Below are 19,755 nucleotides of genomic sequence, written 5' to 3' on the forward strand. Positions count from 1 at the left end.
TTCAAGGCGCATCTTGGAGCCTCCAACAGGACTTGGCAGCATTCCACAGCTCCAAACAGGCAAAACTCTGTATTCAGAAAAACATTCTATCTTTCATATGCAAGGATGTATGGCCCTCAAGAAGCCCTGATCTCAATCTGTTAGATTTTTCTGCTTGGTCTATTTTGGAAATGAGGATCTCAAGTACTCATCATGCTTTGCTTGATACTCTGAAGGCAAAACTCCACCAGGAATGGACTTCGATTCTGCAAGAATAGTTGTGTGCCATGTGTGAAGCATTCACACCTAGACTTAAGACTGTGATTCAAAACAAAGGTAGTCATATCGAATAAATGTGGTAGAGACATAATTGTGTTTCTTTTACCACTGCATTGCAGCCTGAAATATATCGATATTTTGCTTTGACAAAATTGAAATAAGTTGGTTGCCTTAATTTTAGGACACCCTGTATGTATGTATGTATGTGTACTTTATATATATATATTAGGTGCACGTGTGGCTGTGTGGTAAGAAGTTTCCTTCTCAACCACGTGGTTACTGGTTCAGTGCTACTGCATGACACTGTGAGCAAGTGTCTTCTAATATAGCCCTGGACCAACCAAAGCCTTGTAAGTGGAGCTGGTAGACAGAAAGTGAAAGAAGCCCATTGCGTGTATATACAGGGTGTGATGGGTAAAATGTTGCCATTCTATATTTCTAATTTCACACATGCGCATTGTTTGTGTTTGATTTGTCAACTACAGTAGAGTCAGTTGAGCACCATCTGTGAGATAAACAGCATCATGATACAATTCACTCTGCCAGAAATTTGGAAACGACATGCTGTACTGCTTGGCATTCGTGCTGGAAGCTCCAATATGAATATTTCAGAGTGATTGGGTGTCAATCTGAAGGCATGTACCAAGAGTGATAAAAATCAAACATCCAGTCAACATCATGGTGTTTGGAGTAATCAATAGTGGTGATGTTATGCCTCCATTCATCTTCCCACATGGCTTCAAGACTCAACAAGGAGGCCTATATCAAGTGCCTAGGTCAAGAGGGTAGCTGCTGGAAGATCCAATGTTGGGCAACAGGACTGCACCATGCCACACAAGCAGAACCCAGTCATGGCTGTCAGACAATTTCTGCGACCACAACACCTCTAACATCTGGCCACCTAACTCCCCAGACTGCAAGCCCCTTGATTATGTATGTAGCACAGTTGAGCGAGAGACCAAAATAACTCCTTGTAATACCAAAGATGAACTGAAGGCAAGGATTATGGCACCATTCACCAACTTAAACAAGGAGATTGTCCAGAAGAGTTGCAGGAGATTCTGAAGTCATCTGAAGGCCATGGTTGAAGCCAATGGCAAATTTATTGAATAAATTTACTCTGTAGTATTTCAAGAAATTTTTATGTAATTTTGGTAAATATATCTGTTAAGATGAGATGTCAGTGTTATTTCATTTTTGCGTAATTTAGACAATTTATTCACCACACTCTGTATATGTTTTTGTTTGTCCCCATCACCATAACTTAGCAGTTCAGCAAAACAGACCAATAAAATAAGTACCAGGGTTTAAAAAAATAAGTACTGGTGTTCAGTTGATTGACTAAAACCCTTCAAAGTGGTGCCCATGCATGGTCAGTCTAATGACTGAAGTACAAGGGTGGGCTGAAAATTTCATAGGCTGGCTACAAAGGTGTGATGCAAAAGCTGTGAAATTTAGCATGCATTAATTTCAACTCTCTTTATTAATAACTGCATTGTTCCTTTCCAGGTAAACTGATATCTGACTGCTCAAAGAAGACTTCAAAACTAACTAGTAGCAATTTCTCCTGAAAATGGACAAAATTTGGCATAGTGGTGTTATCAAATACCTGCAGAAAAAGAGTTTAGCCTTCAACAGCATTCATACTGACATGGTTGCTACATTGGGGGATGGTGTTCCAGCTTTAACAACAGTACAAAAGTGAGCAGTTGAATTTAGGAGGGGAAGGTAGAATTTTGAAGATGACCCAAGATTTGGACATCCTGCTACTGCCACCACCAAGGAAAACATGGTGATGTATGACAAGCAATTAATTACAAATCAAATAGACAATGATATTAGCAAACTTAGCATGATTAAAGTTTCTGTTCAGTAGGTGCCACATCTGACATCTGATCGAAAGCGCACTAGGCTATCACATCACAGGAAAATCTAAGCCAGGATGAGAGCCAGAGACAAGACAATCCATATACGAGAAAACACTCCTCCTAACCTACTCCAAAGAAGGCCAATGTTTCATCAGATGGAAAAGTGATAACTTCAGTTTTTTGGAGATGCAAATGGCATTCTATTTGTTGACTATCTTCAAAAGAGTCTCACCATCAATGGGGAGTACAATGACAACTTACTGAGGTAGTTATGAAAGGCTATCAAGACCAAACACACAGGGAAACTGATGAAAGGGATTTTGTTTCATCAGTACAATGCTCCAGCATACAAGTCCTTGGTTTCAATGGCTGCAGTGCGTGACTGTGATTTTGAACTGGTTGATCACCCTTCCTATTCTCTTGATTTGGCCCTATCTATTATCTGTTCCCTAGCATGAAAAAACACTTTCAATGGCTGGGTGAATCAGCCAGGCATTTAGGGAGTCTATTTCATGAGCACTCTTAATGCATGTTGTTTCAGTGCATCAGTCACATGCAAAGCTGTCTGCACTGTTTGCCTAGTTGTGATTTCACTACACCTCATGTCCACAGTTGACACTGGTACAAAGAATAGAGTTCAAACTTTTCTGCATATTGAGCAAAGCCATTTCTCTGACGATACTAAAACCTTGTCTTCTTTCCTACTTAATTAGTCTTCACTACATTTACATTGAAGCCTTGCAAATCAAGGGTTCACTTCTATTCCTGGAATTTCTTCTCCAATTCTTCTGTAAACTCAGCTATAAGAACTAGATTGTCAGAATCAAGGAGTTCCCATGGACTACTGGTCTTGTACTCCTCTCTAAAGAATGGGAGGGAGTTAAATACTGAGCCCTCACCTATACATCTGATTTGTAGTCCTGAGTAGTTTACTCCCAGTTATTGTATATGCTACATACAACTCTTCTCAACATTCATAGTATCAAGTAGAATTTCTTTAAACCTATTCCCAACAGCAGCAGGAAGATATAGAGATGTCTGGTATAGAAGACAGCTGAAAGCTCCTAAGAAACAACATACTAACTTAGGATGAAGTGGTGACGATTGATTAGAAGTTGCTGTGCATCTCATGAAGGAAATGACAAAGGGCTGTATGATTGAGGACACATTGCTCTGCAGAACTCAACCACCCATGACAAAGCATACTCTGACACTAGGGTAGTTTTAAGAGGCTGAAGTATTTTGTATTATGCCAAGCCTACATTTGCTGTTCCCTACCTATATTATCACCTTGCACCCATGATCCTGCATCACATCTACCTACTGCACATAACTCCCTTTTCACTTATCTCGTTATTGCTTACATCCCTCTATCTCTTCACTACCTGTGATGACCACATTGTCCACATCACTCTGACACCACCCACCCAATGTAAGTTCTATATGAAAACTACATCAGCTCATACTTAACCCTCTATCACACTTTCCCGTTTCTAAGTCAGGGATAAGAGACTCTCAGCACCCAATACAGTCTAAGTACACCCCTTCTGTATCACTCTGAATCTATGGCCAATGGAGGGCTTTCTCAAACTCCAAGTCATTCTTCTTCGAATTGTCTTTTCTTGTGTGTCAGATAAGCACTTATTTTCGAGCCACTAACCACTAGTATGTTGGGAGGTATATTCTTCACCTGGAAAACACTTGTAAAATTACAAGTGCTTTCTGGTGTAACTACAATTTAAAACCATGTGATTGCAAGTAAACTTTTTGATTACAGAGCTATGTTTGTATATTTTTCCAATTAGAGCAACCATATACCTCTCTCCACAACAGGACACCTATTTATGTCTTGCAAGTGACTTGATAACCTCACTGGTGCTGGTGCCACATAAAAAGTACTCGGTACACTCTGTAAAGTTGTTGGCATTAGGAAAGACATCCAGCCAAAGAAACCATGCCAAAACAGACAGCAGAGATTGGGGCAGACATTAAATGATATATACATTTGCTGAAACTGACATCAGTATTAAGAATTCTCAATCAGCATTTTTGGGATGATTCAGGTCCCTGTTAGTGTATAAGTTTTCATTTATGTGCATTAACTACAACATTAGAGCATTTTACCTCATATTCTAGTAATGTAGGTGTTTCTTAACAACCTAGTCACATTTAGTGACAATTATAATTCTCCTTTTTGGTGAAATATTACAACCTGCTGTTTATATTAATTATATGTATATTACACACACACCCATCACTGAACTTACTGCTGATTCTCATCTTTACTGAATGAACCACTGTACATGGCTTGCATTAGTCATAAGCCATTCATCTACACCTGGTTTCCTCCATGACCAGGTCTTTGACAGAGTAAGGAACTATGTCAAAGACCTTTTCCACATCAGAACTTCTCTCGTAGTTGTCTCAATAAGAATATGGCACCAGCAGTACTTCCTCCTAAGATGAAGCTGAACTACATTTCATTCAGGCCAACTGTGTTCCTAATCAGTTTTGCGATAATATTTCATAACCTGCTCCAGCAATTTGATGCCTCTGTAGTCACCTCTAGTGCATCTTCTTTGGCCTTGTAGCAGTTTATGCTGAAACTGCAACCCATCACTGGGTATGACACTTTTCTGTATTACCAAATTTACTATTTAAGTGACTATTCTGTACCCTACTCTGCGAAATCTTTTAAGCATTTGGGTGGGCTATCTTTGAGAGCACAACTGCTTTCCTTACCTTTGCAATCCTCACTGCTCTGTCTACTTGGAAGACTGGCCCCCTCATGTCCCTAATCATCACATCATAGAACATGTGATAGAGGACCATGTCAACTGACAATACTCAGTTTTACTGAAGCCCCTACCTCTGGCTAAAACTTAGCAAAATACTCATTAAAGAAGAGAGATAGTACACACCTCACTCTGCCTTTTAAACAATGCATGCATCGCACTTGCCTATTACATGTCATACACTCCTACATCTCACCACCATACCTATTCTGTGCCTGCACATCTCCCCAACTCACTATATGTCACTTATAATTGAAAGAAAAACAATCAGTTCATGAGGTTTTGTAAACAAACCTAAGAAAACATGGGAAACATTACTTTCTAAATAAAAAACATGCAACCTATATGAAATGCAAACATGGATATTAACAAACCATTTGTACACACTGTTCCAGCCACTTCTATGCATGCATAGTCTATTTGTGGTTTGTTGTACAAATTTCAGCTCATTGGTGGAACAAAATTTTCTGAAGAAAATCTAATAGCTATTCACTTTATTCATTGAATGTACCACCAGTGTATAGTCCTCAGCACTTGTACGCATGCATAATCTACTGGTGATTTCTTGTTTGAAATTTAGTTCACGAAGCAAATGGGCTCCCAGTCAGGTATACACATGCATGATCTGCTAGTTGCTCTTTCATTAAATTCCAGCCCATTATGCAATTAATTTTCTTTCTTTTTTAATTAATTATTCAGTTTATTTATTTTGAAAACTATTCAGATATATAGGTTGTCCTACTGTATAAGTGTGATTATGGATGGACGGTAGAAGGGAAAAGGAAATGTGAAAGAAAAAGATAAGGGTAGCAAGGGTTCAGGGGCAGCCTTTGATGAAAAGAGAGGTCTGGGAATAGTGAGGGTAGACTAGAGAGGGAAGGATGAGTTGAGCCATAAAAACTCCACACCTTACTCCTTGACACACACGCAGATAGCTACCAATACTCTTTTCTACTCAAGGTTGAAGGCCCGAAATTGGTACTGGCAGTGATTATATTGGTTTTGGTGTTGGTGATACAGTGGTGGTGGTAGTGAAAGTTGACTTATAAATAGACATCCACATATGCAGGTTTCGTGATTATAGTTTTTGAAATTGCTAACATTATTTTGATCTCAACTAAAAACCAAGAAGTGACCTTTTGACTCAGAAGAAAGCGTGGAATTTAATTTGTTAAATTTAGCCCAGATTCCGTAAGGACGAAATTAAAGACCGTATTCCGAAATTTGTGGTCGTACTTCACAATTTACATATATAAGCACGAAATGCCGAGGTAGTTGGAAAGCGGGGATGCCTGTCTGTATGCATAATGCAATATATACTTCTACAACTACATACAGATATATATACACACACACTTCTGTATGTGTGTGTGCATATATTCGGTCGCCAGTCAAAATTCCCACGTATATATATATATATATATAATTTAAAAACAGGGTAAAATCTATTAAAGAATTTATCAAGTAGTTAGCATGAAAAATCTCATAAGGGAAAATTCATAATTATTTCCTTTTAAATTAAATATATATATATATATATATATATAATCTTCTGTGTGTGTGTGTTTTGTGTATATGTATAAACACATATTCTAAGTTTAACATGCGTCATTGTAATGGACATGATCATCATTCTTTTCTATATCCAATTTTCAATTTTTAGTGTAATCTGAGTGCATATGTTCGTTTTTAAGTACGCATTTAACTGTGTAATACGATTTCATTATTTTTCTGAAAACTTCTTTAGTTTGATGAAAAATAATGAAATCATACCCACACACTTTACATAAACTGCTTCTGGGTATGTAACAAAGCGACAATGTAAGAGACATTAAACAAAATACCCTAACATTTACAAAAAAAAATAGACCTTGACGAAATAAATACTTTTCGACGAAATATCGTTGAATATATTCTATGATTGAATTAAAACCACACGAAGATGAAACCTACTTGGAATATTCCTTGTTGCGGCATTTTGGTGAGCGGAATGGCAGCGGAGGCAACACTGGAATTATGGGAATGCGCATGCTTACAATCTTGTTTATCTTCCTCTTTCATTTCTTCCGGAAGTTATTGTTATTGTCGCTTTTAATCACTGAGCGATAAGTCATGTTTTCATGACTTATCGCACAAACATTGATTAAAAGCGAAACAACCGTGACCATTTCGCCTAGTCTTCAGACATAATGTATCGAGGATTAACTGAAATTACAAATTTTTATTCATATTTGATTTATACGCAATATGGCTGCTACTTCTAGCAGCTCAATTGCGCACGAAAAGGGCTCCCTTGTTGTTCCGGAAAGTTATTGTTTTGTTTATCTTGTCACTATTAATCAATTTTATCACAACTTGTTAATATTGTCCATGCTTATTTACTTCAATAACATTGGTAAAGTACACTTTTTTTATTTACTTTCGGATAATCATAAGAGAATTAAAAGGTGGAGTTTCGGATAAGGATGCCCACATAAGTTGAATTTTCTCCATTTCAACGGGGATATTTTTCACCACGGCCTTCGAAATGATGGGGAGAGGGTAGAAACTTTTGCAACACAAATTCGTAAACATGTTTTGAAAGTTTATGAATTTTTTTCACCCACATCCGGACTGATTTCGGCTAATTTTTTTTTTCACTGCGCACTTAAAAACGACAGGAGAAGCTTTTTCATTAAAGCTGTTGTTTCTTGTACATCCTACGACTACCTGGTACTTTCCTCGTGTCTCCCTCTCCTCCCGGCTCCAACCCAGTCTGTGTACATGTGTAAAAAAAAAAAAACATTTCTTAACTGTAAAGTATGTTATCAAAAACAAAAAATTGAAAATATATTATTTGTTCACACACCCCACCTCCGTTTCTATTTATAATTTTAAAATGTCATTGCTGATGTTTACAGTGATTTTTAAAACGTATGTAAAAGATGATATACTTTAATAGCATACTTTTCTATTAGCTAATATGTTTTTTCTTACACAAACACACAGGGATTCGCTTGGTTAAAAATCTAAATTACCAAATACTTGCATTTTATTTTTATCCAAAACTGCTTGGATCTTTTCTTCTGTTTGGCTGCCAGCATTTCAAAAAGTTTATCGAAAATTTCAAAATTTGGCACATTAATGTAGTTTTCCAAGCTGAATTGCTTGTGGTATTTCACTTTTTTTTTTCAGAAAAATGTTTTTAAAAAGTTATAGAGGTTTTAAAATTTGATCATTTTCGCCAGTCAGGAAACAGGATTTGAAAACTTTCATTTTGTGCATGACTGCACATTTTGTCGTCAACATCCTGAAAGTAGCATGTGTTGTCAATATTTGTATTCTACACGCGGAAAACGAGTAAACAACACATTTTTTGCAGTTAAAATCGGCTATAATAATGTAGCTTTCCAGTCTCATTGCTTTGAAGGTATGATGTTGAGGAGGGAAAAAAATGGAGAAAAAGGTGATAGTGTAGCAATATCGTTCCCTCATTGCTATCTTCACTGTTTGAGAAGAGTATTAAGAATAATCTCGTTCGAGATTACAAACATCTTCGGCTAGTTTAACATTGTTGTAAACACTAATCCGATTGGCTGACGCGTGGTCTCTACTACGTTCGCACCGCTGGGTGTCACGTGACGCGAATTGCCTCCGCTTATTTTTGCGCCATTGTTCCAAGCAGCCAATCACAGCTTTCCATTTCTGAAGTTCGTTTTGAGCCCAATAAACCTTATAAAAGAAGGGTTCTCAGACAAATATTCATCTTAGGTTTTTAGTTCTTTTCAGAACTAACCTCTGACTACAGAGCTCGTCTTAGGTTACAGTCCTTTTCAGGGCGGACCTCTGACCACACAGAGCATACTCGACCATGTTCCAGTTCGAAAGGCAGGCGACAACCATTAATACAAGATGTTACAGGATATCTATAACTAGAGAAAAATAACCAAGCAGAATATATAATGAAGACGCAGCAAAAACCAAGCGACAGATACAACTCATCGCCAAACATCGTCTCTATCTACGAAGGTTTAATTTGTACACAAGACAACCACAGATTCAACTCTAGCGGTTAGGTGAAAATCTCACCACAGGAAAAACGGCTACAGTTAATATATCTGGAAGTATATTCATATCGAGAGAAAGATAAACACAACAAGTGATTCAATTAATTTCAACTACGAGACGCAACATCTTGATATGGAACTCTTACCCTCCATGTACCTCATAAACGGTAAATCAATTATCTGTCTTGAGTTCTAGTTCTTCTAAGAACTACCTCAAGCCATCTGCTACTACCTGTTGCTAGGCCGATACCAACAACATGAACTGTGAACCAAATTCCATTGTTATTTCTCTGGCCAGTACCTCTTATGCCTCACAAACACACAGACACAAAAACATGCTAACACTTACAAACTTCCAACCAACAGGATTGTAAAATATGTAAAATAAATAATGTATATATCTCACAAAGAAATCTCGTTGTCATTCCACTTGTGTTTTGCCGCTGTATGTATTATCTGGTCTGTAAAATAATCATTAAGAATGGGATCGCGTGCGATTGTATTCCCTATACGATACGACCGCATGTGATCCTATTTTTATAACAGGTTTAAAAATTGAAAAAACTGGGTATTTTTATCCAAAGTTGAGTAACATTTTCATGCTTGGATTTGTAAACTACAATAAGAATAACACTGGTCAACAAAGAATTTGTCCCAAAGAAACGAATACCTGTGTCATATGTTTTTGCATGCAGAATCTTTAAAAAATGTCAAATTATCTGTATCACCCACAGTTTCTCTGTTCCATGATATCCCTCTCAGTTCCTGTTATGTGGACTAAATTTTAGTTAAGCTGTTGAAATGTGAAGCTAACGGTTTAAGAAATACTCCTAATTAAAATGTTTATGAATGGAATTAACCTAGTGAAATCATAAATCCAGCTGTTTGAGTCAATGAGTCCCAAAATATATGAAATGAAAAATATGTAAAAATATTAACACACAGAAAAATATGTAATATACTAACACACAGAAAAATTAAAACAAAACACACAGGTGAAAAGAATCTCGTGTTGTGAAAAATCAACATAGACAACAGAGGCACAGACAAGTGAACCACAACACAGCATGCAGTTGTCATGGTAACAAGCTGCTAATGCCACGTTGTCTGTTGATTGACTAAAATTACTCAAATTTCCTAACTTTCATTTACGAGATAAAGTAATTGGTTGATTGTAATCAAAATTCAAAGTTGCATCAATACACCAAAATTGAAAGCAATCTGAGCAAAATTAAGGGGAGTTCATTTTGCGAATGAGAAAGACTAGATCCAAAACTTAAGATTTATCCAAAAACCTTATTTAGTTGTTATTTTTAGCACACCTCACAACCACCTCAATGACAAAAAAGAGTAAACATGTTTTTTATAGTTTTAAGCATGTGAAGATAGCAGTGTGAGGCACAACTCTAAGGCTGTGGGTGATTTTGATCGATCACATTGTAGACAGGATTGATGTGGTAATGGGATGGATGCAATTGACCGCCTTAGAGGTGTCAATGTTGGAGGAGACATGGTTTCATTTGGTGCCATGAGTCAGAGATGTGAGAGGGAGCAGAGCTCTGTGAGGGGATGCACTGCCTACACCATTGAAGACAAGGATTTTCAGGTGGTGGACAATAGAGTGACGCTGGAAAGAGGAGCCCTGATGCTGAAGAACAGGATGAGCTGCTACCAGCATACCCTGAAAGGACATGCCAGGAGCGAATTTGAAGAAGTAGTAGAGAGGTGGATTAAGGAAGGTGTCCTTATCCCATGGAAGGAAGAGGTGGTGAGCAGAGTGCCATTTCTAATGGCAATGGTGCAGTCAGCAAAGTCAGACCAGTACTGGACTTTCAGGAGATGAATGGCCATGTATTGTGCCACACAGGTGATGAAGCAAATGACATCTGTGGCGAGACGCTGCACATATGGAGACAGTCAACTAAGACAGCAACTATTGTCGACATGAAGTCAGCATATTTGCAGCTTAATGTGGGCAACGAACTGTGACAGTATCAGCTGGTCCAATACAGGGGCTGGACATGGCTGGGTTTTGGGCTGAATTCTGAGCTAAAGATCATGGTGACATTTCTCAAATCCATCCTGGGAAAGGTGGATAGGATAAGAAGGGCTACGAATTCCTATATAGATGACATCTTAGTGGATGAGTCTTGTGCCTGCCACAGAGGTTGTGAGACATTCGAAGAAATTTGGGCTGATTATGAAGCCACTAGAGCCAATGGCTGGAGGAGCTGCACTGGGCTTAAGCTTCAAAGAGAGAGAACAGGCATGTTGGTGTTTTGAAGGGGGAATGAGATCCCGGAGCTGGATACCAATGTCAGCAGGAGAGAAGTGTTCTTGTTCGGGATATTAGTAGACATTCTTACCAGAGTGGAAAAGGCCTGGTTAAGAGAACCAGAAAAATCAAAGCAAGGGATAGCTACAGTGTGTCAGTTAAATGACTCTGAACTAAGGAGACTGCATGCCATGTATCATATGGGCATGGATAGGACCCTGTATCTCGCCAGGAGGATTGACAATGACATTACTAGACAGAGCATCCAAAAGGTGGTCAGGAACTGCGATAGGTGTCAATCCATCGACCCTGCTCCAGGTGTGCATGAGCAGGGAAAAATTTCAGGAGAGCACTACTGGCAGGGGACATATCTCCTGATTGGTCAACTGGGCCGGATGGCCATTTGGTGGGAATTGAGGGCTGGCACTGTAGACGAGATGGCATGTATTCTAAATGAGGTATTCTTGGAGCAGGACCCTGTGGACGGATTGTTGATGGACAACAGCACAGTGTTTCATTTGGATTCACTGAAGGAGATGCTTGACAGGTGGAAAGTGCACTGCTTTTTCAGAGCAACATACAGGCCGAGTGGAAATGGGATCATGGAAAGACATCATCGAATGATCAATGCCATAACAAAGAGGGGACACATTTCGCCACTGGAAGCAGTATTCTGGTACATGTCACCCCAATCAGGTCGGGCCGAAGAGTCCATACCACATAGAGCCATATTCAAATATGAATGGCAGCATCCAAGTAAACCATCAGGATGCCCTGTGGAAGAGATAGGACCTGTCTTCATGGAGGAGGGAGACGAAGTCTGGATCAAGCTGCCAAAGGTACGCTGCACAACTCAATGGAATAGTGACGGCTGTCAATTCCAAAAACAACATTTCTGTGGATGGAATGCCACAACACATCTTAAATGTTTGTAGGATTGTCGCTTTGTCAGATGATGATTGTGGAGAAGAAGAAGAGACTGCGGTTCCCAGCTTAAGAAGATCACAACATGCAAGGCACCCACCCAGCTGGGTGGTAGATTACTAGACAGGCATCAGCGAGAGGAAGGTAGGTGAGCCCCTTTCATTTCCCACACACGACACGTCACATAGCTGTTATTTTTAGCACACCTCACAACTACCTCAATGACAAAAAAAGTAAACAACATGTCTTTTGTTGTTTTAAGCATTCAGTATGGGATCTTTTCCTTTTGAACGGCAGACAATTTCTAGTCAACTAAACACTTTAAAACTTCGTATACTGGTAGAATGTGTCAAAATAAAACATTTTTTTTTCTTGGCTTTCTTGAGAAAATTGTAATTTGTTTGTTTAACGTAGTTTAAATTTTTGAATTTTAACCAATCCTATGCTCTCTTTTGAGCTAAAATCATTTGCTGCGTCTAAAACTGAGACATCCTCCCCCTAACCCCAAATTTTTTTTTTATTAATTGTTAAATTAATTTAATTGTTACGCATGTAAAAAAAACTAAAGCAATGGAAAATAATTTAAACAATTAACATACCAAATAATTCTATAGTATTATACACACGCTTTCCGTATACGTACGTTGTTTACCTAAATGGAGGTAATCAATTGGTTAAAATTGCCGAAATGCTCGGATTCTCAGACGAAATATCTTACAAACCATAGAATTTTCTCAATAAAACCAAGAGAAAATGATGTTTTATAAACACATTCTACCAGTATACGAAGTTTAAAAGTGTTTAGTTAACTAGAAATTGTGTTGACATCTGCCGTTCAAAAGGAAAAGATCCTCAGTATGTATTGAATGTGATGAACAACACATTACATGTGATAAGAAGCAACACATTACAAATTAGATATGCTTAAAAAACAAACATTTAAGCATTAGCTTGAACTTAAAAGATTTATCTAAAAACAAAATAACAAATTATAAACTAAATATTTTGAAAATTGGAAACGAAAGTTAGAATAATAAATTTCTCAAACAAATCACAATTTTCATATCTCCTGCACCACATATATTCACAGACATATGAATCTACCATTAAATAGTGAGTGCCACAGTGTAATTTATTATCATGCTTTACAGAGGCCCATGTACTCTCCACTTGTTGAGTGTGGGTACCATCTTTCAAGTTAAAAACCCAACACTGTGTTTCACCATTCTGTTCTCAAAATTGTAACCATCAATTTCAGGAATGTGAGAGTATGTCCTCTACAAATTGTTGAAAATTGTGGTTCCTGGAAGAATCAAGTCATGTATGCATTCTTCCAGTGTGTCATGATTCCAACATGGCACCGCATACAGAAAAAGCTGTCTGGTCTCATACACTCCACCAAAAACCCCCTGCTCAGGTAGGATCCTTCCTCAGTTGTACTTACATCTTGATCTCAACAATCTTCCCAGGATCACCAACTTGAATTGGAGGACAGAGCAAGTCCTCTGCCCATATTTCCTTAACATAGCTGTTATAATCAACAGTTGTACAATGGCTCATCCCAAGTTCGACACAAAACCAGACTGAAGTCAATTCCTTAACCCATGAGAAAAGAAAAAGCACTACAGTCCTAAGAGGAAGGGTCCCACCTTCAAACCATGTGTCTTTCCTCACTGACACGGACTCTATTCATTCTTGGTGTGAGCATCGCCAGTACACATTCCCACCACATCATTTTGTACTCAACATGCTTCTTCCAAGTACATAATTTTCTTTTGGGTATAATAGAACACAGCGTCAACAAGTGGTTTCACTTTCAATATATTTGTCAATACTTGCTTTCTCTCAGACAAAATAATTACTATGGAAACGTGGCTTACGATTGGCTAAAATTACCCAAAATTTTCAAACTTTAATAACTAATAACTTTATTGATTTATAGCAAAAATGATTTTCATGACATTCATTAGCCTATAAAACTGTATCATAACAATGAATACGAAGTTAATTTGAACAGAAATTGATGTTGATTGATGGTGGCAGCCAAACAGAAAAGATCCAATGGCTTCGCCAATGGTTTTGAAATTTATAGTACCAAAAAGTGGCACTATTCATGGAGGAGGGTGGTGAAAAAAGTCATAAATCATTAAAAAAAATTTTCATAAAATGCACAACATCATTTCAAAAGCCATGATGAAAAAAATTGGTAAAGTCCTTGTCAAAATAGAGAAAATTCAACTTATGTGGGCGTCCTGATCCACAACTCCCATTGTTTTGAAGGGCATATTGCCAAAAAAGTGGCACTATGCATAGGGGTGGGTGGTGAAAATAAAAAAGCATGTTTTCACCAAAAGCCTCTCCCCCATCCGCCATCATTTCAAAGGCCATAATGAAAAAAGAATTGGTAAAATCCCTGTCAAAACAGAGAAAATTCACCATATGTGCACTCCCTGATCTGAAACTCCATCAACAGAAAATCATGTCTTCAAATGGACATATTGTATATGACAACAAGTAATTCATATATATATATATATATATATACCGTAAATCCTCGAGTATAGTCTGCCCTTGAGTATAATACGCAGGGGATTTTTAGGGGGCTGTACCTCTGAAAAACATAAACCTTGTGTATAATATGCACCCTTTCTCTAACTTGAGTCAAGGAGGTCTATATAACATCCTTGGTTTGTAAAAATGTATACGGTATCATACTTTATTATTATTGTATATATAACATAATGCAAACATGTAGCTCTTTTGTGCATTTTGTTTGCAGAAAATAAAGAAATAACAGTAATAACGTTTAATTAATGTTGCTTACTGCAAGCTATGGATGATTCTTTTATGACTTCATTACTTTCAGGCTTAGCTTAAGGTATTTTCGCGCCCAACATCACAAAATGTGTCTGAATAAACATTGCCGGACAGCAAATAGAGACTTGAACATTGCTTAGAAAATAATTTTCATTTTTAACCTCGCACTCAGGATTTTGACCTTTAAATTTGGGGAAAAAAATGCGAATTATCCTCTAGGATTTACATTGTAAATAATTTGCTGTTAAATCGTATTGGTGGATAAAGGAGGAGGAAGTTGAGATGATTATTTGGGTTTACAATACTGTTGGTGATTATTAAACATTTATGAGATGGCAAGCTGGTAGAATTGTTTGCACAATGGACAAGATACTTTCATCTGTCTTTTTTGCTCAAAGTTTAAATTCTGCTGTGGTTAACTTTCACCTCTCTTTGGATCAATGAAATAAGTACCAGTCAAGCACCAGGGTCAATATATTGACCCAGTTCATTCCCCCAAAAATTTCATGCCTTATGCCTGTAGTAGAAAGGATTTTATTAAACATTTATTTATATAGTGCAAATGATGCTCTTCAGTCAAAATTTTGTCATCATATGCATGAACATAGAAACAAATTTTAGTCATAGCCATCTAAAAATCATGGCCATGCTGTAGTACTGCCTTGAAGAATCAATCTCAGTACTTATTCTTTTTTTAAGCCTGTTACATGTTCTATCAGTCTCTTTTTCTGAACCATTGAGTTTCAGGGACATAAACACACCAACAACAGTTTTCAAGTGGTTATGGGGTACAAACACAGTCACAAAGATGCACACAGACAGGCAGGCAGTGGCTGTGTGGTAAGTAGCTTGCTAACCAACCACATGGTTCCGGGTTCAGTCCCACTGCGTGGCATCTTGGGCAAGTGTCTTCTGCTATAGCCCCGGGCCGACCAATGCCTTGTGAGTGGATTTGGTAGATGGAAACTGAAAGAAGCCTGTCGTATATATGTATATATATATATGTGTTTGTGCCCCTAGCATTGCTTGACAACCGATGCTGGTGTGTTTATGTCCCCGTCACTTAGCAGTTCGGCAAAAGAGACCGATAGAATAAGTACTGGGCTTACAAAGAATAAGTCCCGGGGTCGATTTGCTTGACTAAAGGCGGTGCTCCAGCATGGCTGCAGTCAAATGACTGAAACAAGTAAAAGAGTAAAGAGAGAGAGGCAGGCAGACAGACAGATAGATAGATAGATATGACAGACTTTGTCAGTCTAAAGCTATAGTAGAAGACACTTGACCATAGCTCCAATCAGTGGGACTGAACCTAGAATCATGTGGCTGGGAAGCAAACTTCTTACCACACTTTCATCATATCACTATGACTAAGTCTAAACTTTTGACACCTTATGAAATTCAAAAGAGAATATAAGACATTGCATCTGTTTCAGATGGCTCTTCTACTATGTAATTGCTTCAGTTTCCACACACTGCCTCAGTTTGTTAAGCATGTACAACTTCAAAATAAATTATATTATGTTTTCTTCTTAGTGATAATGCTCTTTTAGTGCAAATTTCGGGAATAATGATGAGGTGCCACTCATTGAAGGTGACCTACATAATTCTGATCATCCTTACACATACTTTGTATAGGAGTCTGAATTTTGTATATAACTGGGAGAACTTTTGAATCATCTATTTGACAATAGTTTGAACAAATCATACCTGCATGTATCTATGCTTGTAATAGGTGTAGCAACATGAATAACTTTTATATATAGTGTCGGAGGCACATAAAAACATCATCCGAAGACCCGGCAAGACTAGTCAGGCCATAACCCGTGGCCCCTACCTGGGACGTTGTCAGTTCACCTGTGCATACCTTCCTTCCTTCTTGTGACACTTGTGAAGACCTGTTGAGGCAAGTGAAAATCAAATCAAATCAAATCAAAATAGATGAACATCAATGGAATTTGTATCTTTGTGGTACCAGTGCCGGTGGCACACAAGAAAACCATCCGAACGTGGCCGTAGCCAGTACCGCATCGACTGGCCTCCGTGCTGTGGGCACGTAAGAAACACCATCCAATCGTGGCCGTTCGCCAGCCTCGTCTGGCACCTGTGTCGGTGGCACATAAAAACACCATCCGAGTGTGGCCGTTCGCCAGCCTCGTCTGGCACCTGTGTCGGTGGCACATAAAATCACCCACTACACTCTCGGAGTGGTTGGCATTAGGAAGGGCATCCAGCTGTAGAAACACTGCCAGATCTGACTGGCCTGGTGCAGCCTTCGGGCTCCCCAGACCCCAGTTGAACCGTCCAACCCATGCTAGCATGGAAAGCGGACGTTAAATGATGATGATGATGATGATGATAGGGATAAATTATCCAGATGGGTACCTTAAGAGCTCTCAGGTACATTCAAGGTTCTAAGGATCACTTAGGGAGAGCAATTCCACTAATATATATATATAAGTTATTCCTGCTGCTACACTTTTTATATTGTCAAGAAATATATTCCTGGTTATGTCAGGATGTTACAGGTGGTTTATGTTTTCTTAATTTTCAGATGGGGCTTTACTTTTATCATATAAAACTAAAAACCAATATAGGCACATGACAGGCTCTTAGAGAATAGTAGCACTCAAAATTATAGCTGGGTTTCTACACATACATACAATAACAACAACAAAAAGCCAAAATAGTCAACAAAAGCTCAGCTTGGGTCAAACAGACGAACCCAGAAGGTTCTTTTGGTGTGGTAAGAGGAGCATTTGGCAGCACAGATGTCTGTGACCTACATGATTATTTATATTAGACATTAAGTAAGAAATTCCAGTCAATGTGCTTTGTCCTATATAGGGAAGATGCTTTAACCATCTTTAGATGCACAAATTGGCACACCCTGGATAGGCTTAGGAAAGACCTAACTCACACTCCTAAGGATTTCAGATTACCATGGTGACCAACCTTAGCATAGTAAATTTCTTTGATTTGGACACTAGTTCAAACAGACTTAACCACAAATCTACTGAAAGGCTATCATACATCACAGCCTCATTTAAAAAGCTTGTAAAGGGTATCAGAAGAGGATTTTGAACCTATCCTGTAATAAAGATGCTTTTGATGTAGCAACCCCTAAGTACAATGAGGCTCTAGCAGCCTGCAGGTTTAAGGTTCATATTATCCATATGCTTGGCATTAACACCCACAAAAGAAAACACCACTATAAAAAGTTTTTTCCCACTGTTTCCACTCAATGGGAAGTGCCTTCCTTAGATCAATGGATAAGCATTTACATAGTCCCATATGTATAGGAAATTATTCAATAGACATAATTTGAGGGTCTCTTTCAGCTATAAACCTAGAGTCAAAAAATATTAACAAACACCCCAAACCCTTGCACAGACACGTTGCTCATGTAGGGTTAGCAATAAGTGTCCAGCCAATAGTTGATGCAACACTGAGGCTGTGGTCTAGAAAGCAGAAGCGGTGTTCTCCAGCAATGGAGTAGCACAAACACAGAAACCACTGGACAATGGAAGGCTAAATAATCAAATGTCCTCTTAGAATCTAAGAGAGACACAATGTTACATTAGTCAGCTATATGTGGTGATTAAAAGAGGAGGGAACACTACAAAATCAACTGAAAACTACTGGAACCTCCTGGGTCATATCTGAAGGAAAGTAGACATTTCAAATTTTACTTTGGTTTGGTATGAGATTTATCTTGAATTGAATTGCATGTTATCTCAAACGTGTAGAAGTGTAGTTATCTTATAGGGCTGGTAATATGCAATAAATTTTCAGAAAACTTGGGCAAGGTGCAGGCATGGCTGCGTGGTAAGAAGTTTGCTTCCCAACCACATGGTCCATGTTCAGTCACACTGCATGGCATTATGGGCAAGTGTCTTCTACTGTAGCCCCAGGCTGACTATAACCTTGTAAATGGATTTGGCAGACAGAAACTGAAAGAAGCCTGTTGCATACATATATGTATGTGTCTTTGTATCAGTGTTTGTTTCCTACCACTGCTCAACAACCGGTGTTGGTGTGTTTATGTCTCTGTAACTTAGTGGTTCAGCAATAGTGATCTATAGAATAAGTACCAGACTTAAAAAAGATAAGTTCTGGGGTTGATCCATCCAACTAAAAATTCTTCAAGGTGATACCTCAGTATGGCCACAGTCTAATGACTGAAACAAGTAAAAAATAGAAGATAAAAGATAAGTACTTTATCACACTAAATACTGTTTTCTTGTTTGTTACAGTTTTCATATCTCTGCTGAGGAGAGCACCCACTTTGGTGGTTGGACAAAACATATGGTGAAGAAAAATTCAACCAAAGTTTCACTTATATTAAGTTAACCATCACTGAGCTTTATGTTTATTTTCAAGTTACTCTCAAACTTTCTGCTAGCTGTCTTGGTCAGTCTGTTTTTTACCTTACAATATGCCATGCGTGAGAAGATCCGGCAAGCCGAATGAGACCATAATCTTGTGGCCTATGCCAGGGAAATTACCAGCCCACTTATGCATACCTTTTCCTTCTTTGGGCACTAAAACTCTGCTTGCGAAGACCTGTTGAGGCAAGTGAAATCAAAAATCAAAATCAAAATCGATGACTGGCATCCGTGCTAGCAGGGTGCAAAGAACACCATACGAGTGTGATTATTGACAGAGCGGCTAACTGGCTTCTGTGCCAGTGGCACTTAAAAGGCACCATTCGAGCATGATCGTTACCAGCGTCGCCTTACTGGCACTCGAGCTCCATGCTAGTAGGGTATTAA

At 38.4% G+C, this 19,755-nt stretch overlaps 1 protein-coding gene across 5 annotated transcripts in view; it reads right to left on the reverse strand.

The window, feature by feature from the left end:
* LOC115210446 (COP9 signalosome complex subunit 1) overlaps positions 1 to 19,413 on the reverse strand; it is a 138,498-nt gene extending 119,085 nt beyond the window's left edge. For 4 of the 5 annotated variants that reach the window (XM_029779057.2, XM_029779051.2, XM_029779063.2 and 1 more), the window contains exon 1: positions 6,875 to 7,027. In XM_029779057.2, the coding sequence (XP_029634917.1) occupies positions 6,875 to 6,982 (108 nt within the window). In that variant the 5' untranslated portion in view covers positions 6,983 to 7,027. Of the gene's footprint in view, positions 1 to 6,874; positions 7,028 to 19,216 lie in introns of those variants that run through there. The other variant, XM_036501880.1, reaches the window with a different exon arrangement.
* Positions 19,414 to 19,755: the final 342 nt, after the last annotated feature.

The sequence above is a fragment of the Octopus sinensis genome, linkage group LG1 (genome assembly GCF_006345805.1).
Source record: "Octopus sinensis linkage group LG1, ASM634580v1, whole genome shotgun sequence".
NCBI classification, from domain to species: Eukaryota; Metazoa; Mollusca; class Cephalopoda; order Octopoda; family Octopodidae; genus Octopus; species Octopus sinensis.